Here is a 19,274-nt window from a genome sequence, read left to right on the forward strand (position 1 = left end):
GGGGTTTTCGGAGGTTGTTTGGCGCCCCCCGGCGGACGAGCGGAAACGTGACCCGAAATCCTCGAAATTCACGTGGGAAAAAAGGGATTTTTAACGCGAGATTCGGGAGGGAGGGAAGGCCCATACGGCCCCTATAGGGACTGGGTCCCACCAGTCCCTATAGCCCCGGGGGGGGCCATATGGTCTCTATAGGGACTGGGGAGGGTCCATATGGCCCCTATAGGGAAGGGAGGGGGAGGGGAGCCCGACCAGTCCCTATAGCCCGGGGGGGTCCATATGGTCTCTATAGGGACTGGGGGGTAGGGAAGGGTCCATATGGGTGGTATAGGGTCTGGAGGGGGGAGTGGAGCGTGTCCACACTCTATAGGGACTGGGGGGGTGGGGGGAGGGCACATGGTTCCTATAGAGCCCAGGGGGGCCCATATGGTCCCTATAGAGCCCAGGGGGAGGGGTTATGGCTCCTATAGGGACCTGGGGGTCCATATGGCCCCTATAGGGCCGGGGGGGTCGGTCGGTGCCATCAGGTGCCCTTGTCCTTGTCGGGAGACCTGCAAGAGAGAGAGACCCCGGGGCTGAGCACGGGGGGTCCCTATGGAGCCTATAGGGCCGGGGGGGGGGGCTTTATGGATCCTATAGGGCCGGGGGGGGGGGTCTTGATGGATCCTATAGGGCCGGGGGGGGGGGGAGTGTCTTTATGGATCCTATAGAGCCGGGGGGAGGTCCCCTATGGAGCCTATAGGGCCTGGGGGGGGTCTTTATGGAGCCTATAGGGCCTGGGGGGGTCGTTACGGATCCTATAGGGCCTGGGGGGGTCTTTATGGATCCTATAGGGCCTGGGGGGATCGTTATGGATCCTAAAGGGCCTTGGGGGGGGTTCCCCAATACCCCCTGGGGGTGGGGGGGTCCCTATAGTTCCTGTATGGCCCTGGGCAGGTCCTGATGGATCCCATACGGCCTGGGGGGTGTTCCCAGGGGCTCCTACTGGAGGGGACCCCTTTATGCCTTTTGGGGTCTTTCTGTACCCCCTGTGGGGTCCCTGTGGGGCCCCTATGGCCCTGGGGCGGGCCCCTATGGATTCTGGGTTGGGGGGTGTCCCTATGGATTCTATATGGCCCTGGGGTGGGCCCCTATGGATTCAGGATTAAGGGGTGTCCGTATGGATTCTATATGGCCCTTGGGAGTGTTCCTATGGATCCTCTCTGGCCCGGGGAGGGTCTGGGTGAGTATCCCCTATAGATCCTATATGGCCCCGGGAGGGTCCCTCATGGGTTCTATATGGCCTGGGGTGTCCCTTTGAATTCTCCATGGTGCTAGAGTGGTCCCTATAGATCCTATATGGCCCAGGGGGTCTCTCTATGGCCCAGAGGGGGATCCCCAATGGATCCTCTGAGCTCCCAGGGGGTCTCTCTCATATGGCACTAGAGGTCCCCATGGGTTCCATACGGCCCTGAGGGATCCCTATGGATTCTATATGGCCCTGGGGGGGTCCCTATTGATTCTATATGGCCCCGGGGGGGTTTCTATGGCCCTGGGGGGTCCCTATGGATTCTATACAGCCCGGGGGGGTCCCTATGGGTTCCATAAGGCCCTGGGGGTCCCTGGGGGGTCTCTATGGCCCTGGGGGTCCCTATGGGTTCTCTATGGCCCTGGGGGTCCCCCATAGGTGTCAGAGGGTGTTAGTGTGTTAGTGCCCCTCCCCCCGAAGGCGCCGTTAACCAAATCCTCCTTTATTAGCCCCGAAATCGCCGTTAATTAAAAACGCGCCGGCCCCTCCCCCCCTATAAAATCTGTACATCGGCCCCGCCCCCCGCGGGGAGGGGGAGGGGCCGGGGGGGAGGGGAGGGGGGGGAGGTGATGCCCCAGGAAGGGTCCGGGACCCCCAGGGAGCTCCTTCATTAAACTCACTGACCTCGTTAACCTCATTAACCCACTGACATCATTAACCCCATTGACCTCGTTAACCTCATTAACCCCAACCCATCGACCTCGTTAACCTCATTAACCCACTGACCTCATTAACCCATTGACCCCGTTAGTGCCATGAGCTTCATTAACCCCATTAACCCCCCTGACTTCATTTAAATCATTAACCCATTGACCTCATTAAGGTCATTAAGCTCATTGACCCACTGATCTTGTTAATCCCATGGGCCCCATTAACCTCATTAACCTCAGTGACCTCATTAAGCTCATTAAACTCCACCCCAGGGTCCCCCATCACCCAACGAACCTTAACGAGCACCAAAACCTGGGTCCACTAATTAACAACCCTTAATAAGCCCCCACAGCCTAACGAACTCAAAACTTGGGGTCCCACTAATTAACGACCCTTAACGAGCCCCCAACAACCGAATGACCCCCCAAGATCTGGGTCCCACTAATTATTGACCCTTAATGAGTCTCCACCTCCCAAACGATTCCCCAAGATCTGGGTCCCCCCCATTAAAGAGCCCCGACAGGTCCCTCATCACCTCATCAGCCTTAATGAGCCTTAATTAACGAGGCCCGAGATGAGATGAGGGTCTCCAGGACCTAACGAGCCCCATCAGGTCCTTCCTCACTTGCTAATGAGCCTTAATGAACCCCCACCGCTTAATGAGCCCACAAGCTCCTCCACCACCTCCTAACAAGCCTTAATGAGCCCCCACCACTTAATGAGCCTTAATGAGTCCCCACCACCTGATGACCCCCAAACCTGGGCCCCCACCCCCACCAGCTCCTTCATCACCCAACGAGCCTTAACGAGCCTGCCACCTCCTAATGAGCCTTAATGAGCCCCTTAATGAGTCCCCACTGCCTGATGACCCCAAAACCTGGGCCCCCATCACCCAAGGAGCCTTAACGAGCCCACCACCTCCTAATGAGCCTTAATGAGCCCCCACCACTGATGACCCCCCAGACCAAGGTCTCCATCTCCTAATGAGCCTTAATGAGTCCTGACCATTTAATGAGGTCAAATAGCTCCTCTGTCACCCCCTAACGAGTCCCCACCACCTGAGGACCCCAAACCCGGCTCTCGGGACCTGAGGACTCCCCAGCTCCTAACGAGCCTTAATGAGTCCCCTCAGCCTGATGACCCCCAAACCTGGACCCCAGAGAGCCCCAGTGAGTCCCAGTGAGCCCCAGTGAGCCCCAGTGATCCCCAGTGAGTCCCAGTGAGCCCCAGTGAGCCCCAGTGACTCCCAGTGACCCCCAGGGACTCCCAGTGAGCCCCAGTGACCCCCAGGGACTCCCAGTGACCCCCAGTGAGTCCCAGTGAGCCCCACTGAGCCCCAGTGAGTCCCAGTGACCCCCAGTGAGCCCCAGTGACCCCCAGTGAGCCCCAGTGACCCCCAGGGACTCCCAGTGACCCCCAGTGAGTCCCAGTGAGCCCCACTGAGCCCCAGTGCCCCCCAGTGAGCCCCAGTGCCCCCCAGTGAGTCCCAGTGAGCCCCAGTGATCCCCAGTGACTCCCAGTGACCCCCAGTGACTCCCAGTGACACCCAGTGATCCCCAGTGAGCCCCAGTGAGTCCCAGTGAGCCCCAGTGACTCCAGTGACCCCCCAGTGAGCCCCAGTGACCCCCCAGTGAGCCCCAGAGAGCCCCAGTGACCCCCCAGCACCTCCTGCCAAGCCCAAGCCAGCCCCACCATGGGATGCCCCCAGACCCAGGGCTGCCCCCCCCGAGGTGGGTTCTCTGCCCACAACAAGCCCCCACGACCTAACGAGCCCCACCAGATCCCTCACCAGCCCTAATGAGCCTTAACGAGCCCCCACAACCTAATGAGCCCCACCAGGTCCTTCACCAGCCCTAACGAGCCTTAACGAGCCCCCACGATCTAACGAGCCCCACCAGGTCCTTCACCAGCCCTAATGAACCTTAAATAAGCCCCCACAACTTAACAAGCCCCACCAGGTCCTTCACCAGCCCTAACGAGCCCTAACGAGCCCCACCAGGTCCTTCACCAGCCCTAACGAGCCTTAACGAGCCCCACGACCTACCGAGCCCCAGCAGATCCTCCACCAGCCCTAAGGAGCCCCGAGGAGCCCCCACCGCCCGAGGAAGCCCCAGCAGGCCCCCCCAGACTCCCGTCCCCCCCGGCCCGTCCCTAGGCCGCCACTGACTTGTCCCCGGCGTGTCCCCCTCTGTCGTGGCCGCGGGGCCGCCCGTAGAGGCAGACGGCCACCAGCACCATGGCGGTGCCGGCCAGGAAGGGCCCGCGGGGGCGGAAGCCGAAGAGCTGGGCCGAGGCGGCCGTGGAGGCCACGATGGACAGGGCGGTGGCGAAGCCCTTGAGGATGTTGTCGGCGTAGCGCACCACCACGGCCACCAGCAGCCCCCCGGCCGCCTGGTTCACCACCACGGCCCACACGGCGCCGTTGTAGCCGTAGAAGAAGCCCAGGGCGGCCACGGAGGAGCCCTCGGCGGCCAGCATGGCCCCCAGCCCCACGGCCGTGCCCACGGCGCCCAGCTGCACGTTGCGCACCCAGATGGAGCCGCCCGAGCGCTTGAGCAGCCGCTCGAAGTAGACGCCGGCGAAGCCCGAGGACAGGCAGGAGGCGGCCACGGCCGCCAGCCCCACGGCGTAGCTCTGGGGGGGCCCCTCGGGGGGCACCGAGGGCGCCAGGGCCGCCCCCCCCCGCGCCCCCCGCGCCACGGGCGCCCTCGGCCTGGACCAGGGCCACGCCCGCGAAGAGCAGCGCCAGGGACAGCCACTGCAGGCGGGACAGCGACGTGCCCAGGAGGAGGACAGAGAACAGGGCCGTGGTCAGGATCTTCAGCTGGTACGTCACCTGGGGACAGAGAGGGGACAGGGTTAGGGACAGGGACAGGGACACAGGGACAGGGACACAGGGACAGCCACTGCAAACGGGACAGCGACGTGCCCAGGAGGAGGACAGAGAACAGGGCCGTGGTCAGGATCTTCAGCTGGTACGTCACCTGGGGACAGAGAGAGGGACACGGTTAGGGACAGGGACACAGGGACAGGGACACAGGGACACAGGGACAGAGGGACAGGGACACAGGGACACAGGGACACAGGGACACAGGGACACAGGGACAGGGACACAGGGACACAGGGACACAGGGACAGGGACAGGGACACAGGGACAGCCACTGCAGGCGGGACAGCGACGTGCCCAGGAGGAGGACAGAGAACAGGGCCATGGTCAGGATCTTCAACTGGTACGTCACCTGGGGACAGAGAGGGGACAGGGTTAGGGACAGGGACAGGGACACAGGGACAGGGACAGGGACAGGGACACAGGGACAGCCACTGCAAACGGGACAGCGACGTGCCCAGGAGGAGGACAGAGAACAGGGCTGTGGTCAGGATCTTCAGCTGGTACGTCACCTGGGGACAAGGGACAGAGAGAGACACTTAGGGACAGGGACACAGGGACAGGGTCAGGATCTTCAGCTGGTACGTCACCTGGGGACAAGGGACAGAGAGAGACACTTAGGGACAGGGACACAGGGACAGGGTCAGGATCTTCAGCTGGTATGTCACCTGGGGACAGAGAGAGGGGACAGGGTTAGGGACAGGGACACAGGGACACAGGGACAGGGACACAGGGACAGGGACGTGCCCAGGAGGAGGACAGAGAACAGGGCTGTGGTCAGGATCTTCAGCTGGTACAACCTGGGGACACAGAGAGAAACACAGTTAGGGACAGGGACACAGGGACAGGGACAGGATCTTCAGCTGGTACGTCACCTGGGGACAGAGAGGGGACAGGGTTAGGGACAGGGACAGGGTCAGGATCTTCAGCTGGTACGTCACCTGGGGACACAGAGAGACGGGACAGGATTAGGGACAGGGACACAGGGACACAGGGACAGGGACACAGGGACAGCCACTGCAGGCGGGACAGGGACGTGCCCAGGAGCAGCACTGAGAACGGGGCTGTGGTCAGGATCTTCAGCTGGTACAACCTGGGGACACAGAGGGGACACGGTTAGGGACAGGGACACGGGGACAGGGACACAGGCACAGGGACACAGAGACAGGGACACAGAGACAGGGACAGACGGACAGGGACGTGCCCAGAACAGAGAACAGGGCCGTGGTCAGGATCTTCAGCTGGTACAACCTGGGGACAGAGAGAGAGAGGACAGAGGCACAGGGACACGGGGACAGGGACACAGGGACAGGGACACGGGGACAGGGACACAGGGACAGGGACACAGGGACAAGGCCAGGATCTTCAGCTGGTTCGTCACCTGGGGACAGAGGGATGGGGACATGGGGACAGGGGAACAAGGACATGGGGACAGGGACAGGGTTACAATGTTCAGCTGGTTCGTCACCTGGGGACAGAGGGACGGGGACACGGGGACACTGAGAGAGAAACATGGGAATGGGGACAGGGCCATTGTCACATGGACACAGGGAGGGGGACACTGTCACAGGGATGGGGACACTGTCACTGAGAGAGGAACACAGGAATGGGGACAGGGACAATGTCACAGGGACAGGGACGTTGTCACAAGGATGGGGACACAGAGATAGAGACACAGGGCCACCACCATGGACCAGGGCACGATGTCCCCACGTGTCCCCAAGTGCCACCCTGTCCCCTCCCATCCCTGAGATCCCCGATGGCCCCACCCCCACCCTGTCCCCCGTGTCCCCAGGTGTCCCCAAGGTCCTTGTGTGCCACCCTGTCCCTGCTGTCCCCACGTGTCCCCAGTGTCCCTGAGATCTCCAATGTCCCTGAAGTGCCACCTTGTCCCCGCTGTCCCCCCGTGTCCCCTGTTGTCCCCAATGTCCCTGAGATCTCCAATATCCTGAAGTGCCACCTTGTCCCTGTTGTCCCTGCTGTCCCCCATGTCCCCTGTTGTCCCCAACATTCCTGACATCTCCAATGGCCTGAAATGCCACTCTGTCCCCACTGTCCCCCCGTGTCCCCACTGCCTCCTGTGTCCCCTGCTGTCCCCCATGTCCCTGACATCTCCAGTGTCCTGAAATGCCACCTGGTCCCTGCTGTCCCCCTGTGTCTCCGCTGTCCCCTCTTGTCTGTTGTCCCCCTTGTCCCCTGCTGTCCCCAACATCCCTGAGATCTCCAATGCCACTCTGACCCTGCTGTCCCCCCGTGTCCCCTGTTGTCCCCAACATCCCTGACATCTCCAATGTCCTGAAATGCCACCCTGTCCCTGCTGTCCTTGTGTCCCTGTTGTCCCCCCTTGTGCCCCATTGTCCCCAACGTCCCTGAAGTGCCACCCTGTCCCTGTTGACCCCCCCTGTCCCCGCTGTCCCCCTGTCCCCAGTGTCACCTGGAAGGTGGCCGCGGGCAGGTTGGAGATGGCCACGTACTGCAGGTTGTTCTGCAGGGTGTAGATGAGGGAGGGCACGGCCAGGCGCAGGGTGTCCCCAAACTGCCCCCAAACCGCCTCGTGCAGCGTCACCGCCGTCTGCCGGACACTGCCTGGGGGGACACAGGGCACAGTGTCCCCAAATGGCCCCAAACTGTCCCCAAACTGTGCCCAAATGTCCCCAAACTGCCCCCAAACCGCCTCGTGCAGCGTCACTGCTGTCTGTCGGACACTGCCTGGGGGGACACAGGGCACAGTGTCCCCAAATGTCCCCAAACTGTCCCCAAACGTCCCCAAACTGCCCCCAAACCGCCTCGTGCAGCGTCACCGCCGTCTGTCGGACACTGCCTGGGGGGACACGAGTCACAGTGTCCCAAAATGGCCCCAAATTGTGCCCAAACTGTCCCCAAATGTCCCCAAACTGTCCCCAAACCGCCTCGTGCAGCGTCACCGCCGTCTGTCGGACACTGCCTGGGGGGACAGGGCACAGTGTCCCCAAATGGCCCCAAATGTCCCCAAACAGCGTCACCGCTGTCTGCCGGACACTGCCTGGGGGGACACGAGGCACAGTGTCCCCAAATGGCCTCAAACTGGCCCCAAACCGCCTCGTGCAGCGTCACCGCCGTCTGTCAGACACTGCCTGGGGAGACAGGGCACAGTGTCCCCAAATGGCCCCAAACAGGCCCCAAACTGGCCCCAAACCGCCTCGTGCAGCGTCACTGCTGTCTGTCGGACACTGCCTGGGGGGGACAGGGCACAGTGTCCCCAAATGGCCCCAAACTGTCCCCAAACTGTGCCCAAATGTCCCCAAATGTCCCCAAATGTCCCCAAACTGTCCCCAAACAGCGTCACCGCCGTCTGCCGCACACTGCCTGGGGGGACACAGATCATAGTGTCCCCAAATGGCCCCAAACTGTCCCCAGAGTGTCCCCAAACAGTGTCACCGCCGTCTGTCAGACACTGCCTGGGGGGGACAGGGCACAGTGTCCCCAAATGGCCCCAAACTGTCCCCAAATGTCCCCAGACAGCATCACTGCTGTCTGTCGGACACTGCCTGGGGGGACACAGGGCACAGTGTCCCCAAACTGTCCCCAAATGTCCCCAAACTGTCCCCAAACAGCGTCACCGCCGTGTGCCGCACACTGCCTGGGGGGACATGGGGCCACACTGTCCCCAGAGTGTCCCCAAATGGCCTTGGACACTGCCTGGGGGGGGACACGGATCAAGGGGGCCCCAAAGAGGGACACAAGTGCCCAAACTGTCCCCACACAGGGAAAAGGTCAGGGACTGTCCCCAAACAGGGCGTGAGGAGACAGGGGTTGTGTCCCCCCAGTGTCCCCGGTGTCCCCAATGTCCCCAGTGTCTCCCCACTGTGCCGGATGAGAAGCAAGAGAACACAGATTCTCTGTCCCCAATGTCCCCCCTAGTGTCCCCAGTGTCCCCCCCAGTGTCCCCAATGTCCCCCCAGTGTCCCCAGCACTCAGCCTTGTGCTGGAGGAGGAGGAGGAGGAGGAGGCAGGAGCTGTGTCCCCAGTGTCCCCCCCAGTGTCCCCAGTGTCCCTCCCAGTGTCCCCAGTGCCCCCCAGGTGACTCACCCTTGTGCTGGATGAGGAGGAGGAGGAGGCAGGAGCCGTGTCCTGTCCTTACCTTTGTGCTGGATGAGGAGGAGGAGGAGGCAGGCGCTGCCCTTCATCACCTCAGCCATCACCACGGCCGTGCTGGGCAGGAACCTGTCCCCGGGCAGGGTCCTCACGTAGCGGATGCTCAGCACCAGCGACGCGTTCTGCAGCACCAGCACCCCCAGGCTGGCGTACTTCACCCGCCACGACACTGGGGGGCACAGGGGGGCACTTAGAGACCCCCCCCGGGCACACCCAGACCCTCCACGGGACCCCCAGACCCCCCACGGGACCCCCAGACCAGCAGCAAAACCCCCCAAACCCTGATGAGTTCTGCAGCCCCAGCACCCCCAAGATGGGGGGCTTCACCCGTCACGACACTGGGGGGGACGGGGGGGCACTTAGAGACCCCCCAGGGGACCCCCAGACCCTCCACGGGACCCCCAGAATAACCACGGGATGTCAGAACGACCATGGGACCCCCCGAGCCCTGCTGGGTTCTGCAGCACCAGCCCCCCAGGCTGGGGGGGTTCACCCGCCACGACACTGGGGGGGATGGGGGAGCACTTAGAGACCCCCCACGGGACCCCCAGACCCCCCACGGGACCCCAGAACGACCATGGGACCCCCCGAGCCCTGCTGGGTTCTGCAGCCTCAGCCCCCCCAGGCTGGGGGGCTTCACCCACCACGACACTGGGGGGCATTAATGGGGGGGGCAGATTCCCCCATGGGACCCCCAGAACAACCACGGGACCCCCGGACCCACTGTGGGACCCCCAGAACGACGGGGGGGGCCCTCAGACCCCCCCAACCTCCCCCCTCGCGGGACCCCCAGACCCACTCCAGGGCCCCCAGAAGGACTCTGGGACCCCAAGACCCCGCCCTGCCCCACAGCCCATCCTGACCCCCCCAGGGACCCCCAGAACGATGCTGAGACCCCCAGACCCCCCCTGCCGGGACCCCCAGACCCTGCCCGACCCCCCCCGGGACCCACAGACATCCCGCCCCCAGGACCCCCAAGAAAGACTTTGGGATCCCCAGACCCCCCCGAGCCCTCCATCGTTCCCCAGACCCCCGAGACCCCCCTCCCTGAGACCCCCCGAAGGATTTTGGGACCCCCAGACCCTCCCCAACCCCCACGGCACCCCCTCCTCCATCCCCCGGGACCCCTCCCCTCCCTTTCCCCCCCCAATGGTCCCTCCCCAAGGGGCCCCTGAGGCCCTCCCGGAGCCCTCTCCGGTCGCCTCCCGTTTTCCACTCCCCTCCCCGCCCCACAGCCCCCCCGTGACGGCCCCCCGCGCCCCCCTCGTCCCGTCCCGCTCTCACCGTTCGTGGGCCCGGCGGTGCCGACGGAGCCGCCCCCGTCCCCCGCCGCCGCCGGCGCCGCCATGTTGGCACTGCGGCACTTCCGGTTCCGGCCACGACGCGGCCCCGCCCACCGAAACGGGGGAGAGGGGTGAGGCTCCGCCCTCCCCGGAGCGGACGGCCAATCAACGCGCGCCTTCCGCGTGAGGCCCCGCCTCCCGGAGCACGGGCGGTTAATCAGCGCTCGGCTGGCTCGCTGACCTCGCCCCTCTCCCCTCACAAAGCCACGCCCCCTCTGAGTCCCAACCAATAGCCACCCGCCTGGCGCTCTTCCCGCCCTTTTCACCTGCGATCTCCTCACGAAGCCACGCCTCCTCTGCTTCCTGACCAATCAGCGCCCGCCTCGCGCTTTTCCCGCCCGATTATCCTCATGGAGCCACGCCCCCATCGCTCACATAGCCAATCAGCGCTCGCCTCACACGCTTCCCGCCCTTTTCTCCGCCCCTCGCGGCGCCCTGCCCCTCTGCCCCTCAATTAATCAGCGCCCGCCTCGGTCCTTTTCCGCCCCTCTCCCTCACGAAACCCCGCCCCCTCCACACACTGACCGCTCTTTCCCCCACCCCTCTCCACTCATACAGGCAACGCCCCCCTTTCCCCTTAACCAATCAGCGCCCGCCTCGCGCCCTCCTGCCCTTTTCCCCTCCCGCATTCCCTCTCAAAGCCACGCCCCCTCCCGCCCACAGACCAATCAGCGCCCGCCTCGCTCTTCCCGCCCTTTCCCGCCTCTCCCCTCACTCCGCCCCGCCCCCTCCCATCTTCTTCCCAATCACCGCCCGATCTCTCGGACACACCCCCCTCCCCTCACAACCCACCAATCCGCGCCCTCCTCCCCTCAGTCCACCGTCCAATCAGCGCCCTTCGCCCGTGGCCCTGCGGCCAATCCGAGGCGCGGGCGGGCGGCGGGTCGGGCGCATTCCAAGATGGCGGCGGTGCCGGGCGGGTCGCGGCGCTTCGAGCCCGCGGCGCTGGGCCTGGACCCCGCCTGGCGCCTCACGGCCTACGGCGAGCTCCGCGGCTGAGGCTGCAAAGTCCCGCAGGAGACGCTGCTCAAGCTCCTGGCGGGACTCGAGGGGCAGCGCCCCGGAGGAGCGGGAGGAGGAGGAGGAGGGGAAGGGGCTGAGGCGGAGAGTGGAGGGGCCCCGGCGCTGGGTGAGAGCCGGGGGGCTGCGGAGGGGTGAGGGGGGGCTTGGGGGTCGGGAACACGCTGTGGGGGGTGTCGGGGGGTGGGGTTAGCGGAGGGTTTGGAGGAGTCTGGGAGGTTTCCTGAGAGTCTGGAGGGGTTTGCCGGGAGCTGGGGGTCCGGGCAGGGCTCAGGAACACGCTGGGTGGGGGGTTCTGAGAGGCTTTAGGGCCTTCAGGAAGGTCTGGGGGGGTCTGGAGGTTCAGGAACGTGCCAAGGGGCTGCTGGGTGTGGATCATGAGAGTCTTTGGGGGATTGCTGGGGGGGATTCTTGGAGCTTTAGGGGGTCTGGGAGTCCAGGGGGGGCTCAAGAATGTGCTGGGCGGGGGGTCCTGAGAGGCTTTTGAGGGCCTTCGGGAGGGTTCTTGGGGGTCGGGAGGGTTTTGGGGGGTCCAGGGGGGGCTCAGGAGGAGCTGGGGGGAGTCCCTGACGTGAGGGGGGGGGATGAGGAGTCCTGAGGGCTTGGGGGGTCTGGGGGTCCTGGGAGGTGTTTGGGGGGAATTTGAGGGAGTTTGGGGGGTCTGGAGGGGGCGAGGGGACTTGGGGGCGTACTTGGGGGTCCCGGGAGGTGCTTTGGGGAGGTTTGGGGGTCTGGAGGGGGCAGGGGGGGGTCTGTGGGGACTCAGCAACACGTGAGGGGGGGCAAAGGGCAGAGGGGGGGCAAAGGGCATGGGGGGAGGGGAGGGCAGGGAGAGGGAGGAGCCTCGGGGGGGGAGGGGCCCCCCCAGATCCGGCTCCTTCCCGCGCTGGGGCCGCTCCCACCCCCCAGGCAGGGTTTGGGCCCCCCCACCCCGTCCGGAGCCCCCCCAGAATGGTGCCCACCCCTCAAAAAAGGGGTTGGTGCCCCCCCCAACGGGTCAATGCCCCCCCTGATGGGTCAGTGCCCCCCCCAATGGGGTCTGTGCCCCCCCGATGGGTCAGTGCCCCCCCTAATGGGGTCAGTGCCCCCATTAATGGGGTCTGTGCCCCCCACAATGGGGTCAGTGCCCCCCCCAGCAGGGTCAGTGCCCCCCCAATGGGGTCAGTGCCCCCTCAATGGGGTCAGTGCCCCCCCCCAGCAGGGTCAGTGCCCCCCCAGCAGGGTCAGTGTCCCCCCAGCGGGGTCAGTGCCCCCCTGATGTGTCAGTGCTTCCCTCAGTGGGGTCAGTGCCCCCTCAATGGGGTCAGTGCCCCCCCCAGTGGGGTCAGTGCCCCCTCAATGGGGTCAGTGCCCCCCCAGTGGGGTCAGTGCCCCCCTGACGGGCTCTGTGCCCCCCTGACGGGCTCTGTGCCCCCCCAGGCATCGGGCTGGACTCGTGTGTGATCCCCCTGCGGCACGGGGGGCTGTCTCTGGTGCAGACCACCGACTTCTTCTACCCCATCATCGATGACCCCTACATGATGGTACCCCAAAAACACCCCTGCCACCCCAAAAACACCCCTGGCACCCCTAAAAACACCCCTGAGACCCTAAAAACACCCCTGAGACCCTAAAAACACCCCTGAGACCCCTAAAAACACCCCCAGGACCCTCCAAAACAGCCCTGGGACCCCTAAAAACACCCCTGGGACCCCTAAAAACCCTCCTGGGACCCCCAAAAACACCCCTGAGACCCCCCAAAACACCCCTGAGACTCCTAAAAACACCCCTGAGACCCCTAAAAACACCCCCAGGACCCCCCAAAACACCCCTGGGACCCCTAAAAACACCCCCGGGACCCCCAAAAACACCCTTGGGACCCCCCAAAAACACCCCTGAGACCTCTAAAAACACCCCTAGGACCCCCAAAAACACCCACGGGACCCCTAAAAACCCTCCTAGGACCCCCCCAAACTCACCTGGGACCCCCAAACACCCCCTGGGACCCCTCAAAAGCACATTGGGATCACCAAAACCACCTCCTGGGACCCCCAAATGAGCCCTGTGACCCCCCCAAACACCCTGGGACCCCTAAAAACACTCTGGGACCCCCAAAACATCCCCTTGGATCCCCGAACACCCCCTGGGGCCCTTAAAACCCTTCCTGGGATCACCAAAAACCCCCTGTGACCCCCAAAAACACCCCCTGCGACCCCCAAACAGCTCCTGGGACCTCCCAAACCCACCTGGGACCCCCCAAACCACCTTGGGAACTCCCCAGAACACCCCAGGAAACTACTGAGACCTCCCTGAGATCCCCCAAATCCATCCTGGGGCACCCCAAAAACCTGCCTGGGACTCCTCAAATCCACTCCTGGGCCCCCCAGATTCCCTCCTGGGCTCCCGAAACCCCACCTGGGACCCCCTAAATCCCTTCCTGGGCTCCCGAAACCCCACCTGGGACCCCCTAAATCCCTTCCTGTGCTCCCCACACCCCACCTGGGACTCCCCAAACCCCACCTGGGACCCCCCAAATCCCCTCCTGGGACCCCCCAAACCCCACCTGGGACCCCCCAAACCCCACCTGGGCTCCCCAAATCCCCTCCTGGGCTCCCCAAATCCCCTCCTGGGCTCCCCAAACCCCACCTGGGACCCCCTAAATCCCTTCCTGTGCTCCCCAAACCCCACTTGGGACTCCCCACACCCCACCTGGGACCCCCCAAATCCCCACCTGGGACCCCCCAAATGCCCTCAGGCCCCCCCTGAGAGCCCCCTCCCCCGTTGCAGGGCCGCATCGCCTGTGCCAACGTGCTGAGTGACCTGTACGCCATGGGGGTCACCGAGTGTGACAACGTCCTCATGCTGCTGAGTGTCAGCCAGCGCATGACTGACGAGGTGACAGGGACAGGGGGGGTCACAGGGACATGGGGGGTCACAGGGACACTGGGGGGGTCACAGGGGGGACACAGGGACACTGGGGGGGTCACAGGGACATGGGGGGGTCACCGAGTGTGACAATGTCCTAATGCTGGTCAGTGTGAGCCAGTGTGTGACAGACGAGGTGACAGGGACGGGGGGGGTCACAGGGACACTGAGGGGTCACGGGGGGTCACCGAGTGTGACAACGTCCTCATGCTGCTCAGCGTCAGCCAGCGCATGACTGACGAGGTGACAGGGACAGGGGGGGACATGGGGGGGTCACAGGGACACGGGGGGGATCACAGGGACACGGGGGGGTCACAGGGACATGGGGGGGTCACAGGGACATGGGGGGGTCACCAAGTGTGACAATGTCCTCATGCTGGTCAGTGTGAGCCAGCGTGTGACAGACGAGGTGACAGGGACAGGGGGACATGGGGGGGTCCCAGGGACCACCTCATGATCCCCTTCTGCTCCCCAGGAGCGGGACAAGGTGATGACCCTGATCATCTGGGGGGTGACAGTGGCACTGAGGGGTGACAGTGACACGGGGAGGTGACAGTGACAGGGGTGACAATGACAGGGGTGACAGTGACACTGAGGGGTGACAGTGACAGGAGTGACAGTTACACTGGGGGGTGACAGTGCCCCCCCTGTGCCCCCCAGGAGCGGGACAAGGTGATGCCCCTGATCATCCAGGGGGGTGACAGTGACACTGGGGGGTGACAGTGGCACACAGGGGTGACAGTGACAGGGGTGACAGTGGCACACAGGGGTGACAGTGACAGGGGTGATAGTGACGCTGGGGGGTGACAGTGCCACTGAGGGGTGACAGTGCCCCCCCTGTGCCCCCAGGAGCGGGACAAGGTGATGCCCCTGATCATCCAGGGGGTGACAGTGCCACTGAGGGGTGACAGTGCCCCCCTGTGCCCCCAGGAGCGGGACAAGGTGATGCCCCTGATCATCCAGGGGGGTGACAGTGACACTGAGGGGTGACAGTGCCCCCCTGTGCCCCCAGGAGCGGGACAAGGTGATGCCCCTGATCATCCAGGGGTTCCGGGACGCGGCCGAGGACGGGGGGACGTCGGTGACGGGGGGACAGACGGTGCTGAACCCCTGGGTCATCGTGGGGGGCGTGGCCACGGCCGTCTGCCAATCCAGCGAGTTCATCATGTGAGTGACAGCTGAGGGGCGGGGTTTGGGGAGGGGGTGTGGTCACAGCTGTCTGCCAATCCAGCGAGTTCATCATGTGAGTGACAGCTGAGGGGCGGGGCTTGGGAGGGGGCGTGGCCACGGCCGTCTGCCAATCCAGCGAGTTCATCATGTGAGTGACAGCTGAGGGGCGGGGGCTTGGGGAGGGGGCGTGGTCACAGCTGTCTGCCAATCAAGTGAGTTCATGTGAGTGACAGCTGAGGGGCGGGGGCTTGGGGAGGGGGCGTGGTCACAGCTGTCTGCCAATCAAGTGAGTTCATGTGAGTGACAGCTGAGGGGCGGGGCTTTGGGGAGGGGGCGTGGTCACAGCTGTCTGCCAATCCAGCGAGTTCATCATGTGAGTGACAGCTGAGGGGCGGGGCTTGGGGAGGGGGCGTGGTCACAACCATCTGTCAATCAAGTGAGTTCATGTGAGTGACAGGGGTGGGTGGGGTTTGGGGGGTGTGGCCATGGTCTGTCCATCAAATGAGCTCAGTGAGTGACAAGGAGGGGGCGGGGCTTGGGGACAGGGAGTGGGGTGGGTGGGGACTGGTGACAAGGGGCGGGGTTAGGGGCAAGGGGGCGTGTCCCTTGCTGACCCCGCCCCTCGCAGGCCGGACAGCGCAGTGCCCGGGGACGTGCTGGTGCTGACGAAGCCCCTGGGGACACACATGGCTGTCAGCGCTCACCAGTGGCTGGACATGGTGAGGGACACTGGAGGGACTGGGGGGACATGGGGGGGCACTGGGGGGACGGTGACACCACAGGGGGGACGCCCAGAGCCAGCCCTGTGTCACCAGGGGCACCTGAGCTGGGGCTGGGGGACCTCCAGGTGTCCCCAGAGGGACCTGAAATGGGACCCTGAGCCACCCCTGGGGTCCCCAAGGGACCCTGAGCCACCCCTGGTGTCCCCCAAGGGGACCCTGAGCCACCCCTGGTGTCCCCAAGGGGACCCTGAGCCACCCTGCTGTCCCCAAGGGGACCCTGAGCCACCCCTGGTGTCCCCAAGGGGACCCAAAATGGGACCAAGAGCCACCATGATGTCCCCAAGGAGGCCAAGAGCCCCCCCAGTAGCCCCTGAGCTCCCACTGATCTCCCCAAGGAGACCCCAGGGCCCCCCTGGGGGTGTCCCCAAGGCCCCCACGGGGGTCCCTGACATGTGTCCCCTCCGTGTCCCCTCAGCCCGAGCGCTGGAACAAGATCAAGCTGGTGGTGACCCGGGAGGAGGTGGAGCTGGCCTACCAGGAGGCCGTGGCCAGCATGGCCACGCTCAACCGCACCGGTGGGTGACACCCAGGGGGCAGGGGGACACCCAGGGGACACCCAGGGGACACAGGGACACCCTGGGGACACCTGGGGACATGAGGGGACCTGGGAGAGGTGACACAGTTGGTGTGTCAGGAGGCCACATCCAGCATGGCCACCACGAACTGCACCGGGGGGTGACACTGAGGGGACGTGGGGACACCCAGGGGACACCCAGGGGACACAGGGACACCTGGGGACACCCTGAGGACACTGAGGGGGCACAGGGACACCCTGGGGACACTGTGGGGGCACAGGAACACCCTGGGGACACTGTGGGGACACTGTGGGGGCACAGGGACACCCAGGGGACACCCAGGGGACACAGGGACACCCTGAGGACACTGAGGGGACACAGGGACATCCTGGGGACATGAGGGGACCCGGGGGAGGTGACCCAGTAGGTGTGTCAGGAGGTCACATCCAGCACGGCCACAACTCAACTGGACTGGTGGGTGACACTGAGGGGACATGGGGACACCCTGGGGACACTGAGGGGGCACAGGGACACCTGGGGACACTCTGGGGACACTGAGGGGGCACAGGGACACCTGGGGACACTCTGGGGACACTGAGGGGGCACAGGGACACCTGGGGACACCGTGGGGACACTGTGGGGGCACAGGGACACCTGGGGACACCCTGAGGACACTGTGGGGGCACAGGGACACCCTGAGGACACCGTGGGGGCACAGGGACACCTGGGGACACTGTGGGGACACTGTGGGGGCACAGGGACACCTGGGGACACCCTGAGGACACGAGGGGACCCGGGGGAGGTGACCTGGGGGGGGGAGTTGGTGTGTGAGGAGGCCCCACCCAGCAGGGCCACCATGAACTGCCCCAGGGGGTGGCACTGGAGGGAGATGGAGACACTGAGGGGACACTGAAGGGACACTGAGGGGACAGGGGGACACCCTGGGGGCACGAAAGGACCCAGGGGAGGTGACCCAGGGGGTGGGGTTTGTTGTATCAGGAGACCCCACCCAGCATGGCCACCATGGGAGTGACACTGGGGACACCCGGAATGGGACCAAAAAACACCCAGGTGTCCCCAGATCCACCGTGGGTGTCCCTAAAGCCACACCAGACATGCCCAAAGCCACCTCAGATGTCCCCAAAGCCATCCCAGGTGTCCCCAGATCCCCCATGGGTGTCCCTAAAGCCACACCAGACATGCCCAAAACCACCTCAGATGTCCTCAAAGCCACCATGGGTGTCCCTAAGGCCACACCAGATACACCCAGAGCCACCCAAGGTGTCCCCAAAGCCACTTGCAATGTTGCCAAAGCCACCCAAGGTGTCCCCAAAGCCACCCAGTTGTCCCCAGCCACCCAGCTGTCCCCAAGAGCCCCCCAAAGCCATCCTAAGGGGTCCCCAGGCCATCCCCGGTGTCCCCAGAGCCACCTCACGTGTCCCCTAGACCACTCCAGTTGTCTCCCAAGCCACCATGGGGTGTCCCTTGGCCACGTTCAGTGTCCCCAAAGCCACCCCAGGTGTCCCCAAAGCCACCTCAGGTGTCTCCAAGACATCTCAGAGATGCCAAAGCCACCGAGGGGGTCCCAAAGCCACCCCACCTGTCTCCAAGGATGAGGGGACACCTCGAGGACCCTCCTGGTGACACCCTGGTGTCCCCTCCCCCAGCTGCAGGTCCAAGGGGGGCCTTTGGAGCCCACCCAGCCACGGATGTCACCGGGTTTGGGATCCTGGGGACGCTCTGGGTGTCCCCAGAGTCACCTCAGATGTCCCCAAGGGAATCCAAAGTCATCCCAGTCCCCAAAGCCACTGCAAATGTTCACGAAACCACCCCAGATGTCCCCAAGAGACCACCAAGCCACCCTAAGGTGTCTCTAAAGCCACCCCAGATGTCTCCAAGAGACCACCAAGCCACCCTAAGGTGTCCCCAAAGCCACCCCAGATGTCCCCAGATCTATCAGGGGGGTCCTTAGGCCATCCCAGATGTCCCCAAGGCCACCTCAGATGTCCCCAAGAGCACCCCAAAACCACCTTGGGTGTCCCCAAGGCTGCCATGGGGGTTCCTGGGCCATGTTGGGTGTGACACTGGTGACACCCTGGTGGCACTGGTGTCCCCACAATGATACTGGTGACACCCTGGTGACATTGGTGACACCCTGGTGACACTGGTGACACCCTGGTGGCACTGGTGTCCCCACAATGATACTGGTGACACCCTGGTGACACTGGTGACATTGGTGACACCCTGGTGACACTGGTGTCCCCACGATGACACTGGTGACACCCTGGTGACACCCTGGTGACACTGGTGTCCCCTCCCAGCCGCAGGTCTGATGAGGTCCTTCAGTGCCCACCCAGCCCCGGATGTCACCAGGTTTGGGGCTCCTGGGCCACGCCCAGGGGTGACATTGGTGACGTTGGGGCCATGTTGGGTGTCCCCAAGGTGACACTGGTGACACCCTGGTGACACCCTGGTGACACCCTGGTGACACTGGTGTCCCCTCACAACCACAAGTCTAATGAGGTCCTTTGGTGCCCACCCAGCCACGGATGTCACCGGGTTTGGGTGTCCCCAAGGTGATAA

At 64.4% G+C, this 19,274-nt stretch overlaps 2 protein-coding genes and 1 long non-coding RNA gene across 3 annotated transcripts; 1 reads left to right on the top strand and 2 right to left on the bottom strand.

Annotated features, from left to right (window-relative positions):
• Positions 1 to 52: 52 nt before the first annotated feature.
• Positions 53 to 10,441, bottom strand: SLC35A2 (solute carrier family 35 member A2). Its single transcript, XM_064643493.1, is given in 6 exon segments — positions 53 to 548; positions 4,104 to 4,612; positions 4,614 to 4,772; positions 7,258 to 7,409; positions 8,944 to 9,126; positions 10,242 to 10,441. Coding segments are annotated over 6 exon segments (1,095 nt in total). The 5' UTR covers positions 10,306 to 10,441; the 3' UTR covers positions 53 to 520.
• On the bottom strand, positions 1,712 to 4,012 carry LOC135408193 (uncharacterized). The gene is made up of 3 exons (XR_010427325.1): positions 2,814 to 4,012; positions 2,633 to 2,695; positions 1,712 to 2,573 (listed from the first exon to the last, which is right to left on the bottom strand). It is a non-coding gene; the product is annotated as an uncharacterized LOC135408193 (long non-coding RNA).
• Positions 10,442 to 11,179: 738 nt separating the features above from the next.
• LOC135408190 (selenide, water dikinase 2-like) lies at positions 11,180 to 19,152 on the top strand. Its single transcript, XM_064643492.1, has 7 exons — positions 11,180 to 11,429; positions 12,740 to 12,843; positions 14,087 to 14,194; positions 15,237 to 15,391; positions 16,023 to 16,113; positions 16,592 to 16,691; positions 19,013 to 19,152. The coding sequence occupies exons 1-7, from the start codon at positions 11,201 to 11,203 to the stop codon at positions 19,135 to 19,137; spliced, it is 912 nt and encodes a 303-aa protein (XP_064499562.1). The 5' UTR covers positions 11,180 to 11,200; the 3' UTR covers positions 19,138 to 19,152.
• The last annotated feature ends 122 nt before the right edge of the window (positions 19,153 to 19,274 follow it).

This window comes from Pseudopipra pipra, unplaced genomic scaffold (assembly GCF_036250125.1).
Source record: "Pseudopipra pipra isolate bDixPip1 unplaced genomic scaffold, bDixPip1.hap1 HAP1_SCAFFOLD_220, whole genome shotgun sequence".
Taxonomy (NCBI): Eukaryota; Metazoa; Chordata; class Aves; order Passeriformes; family Pipridae; genus Pseudopipra; species Pseudopipra pipra.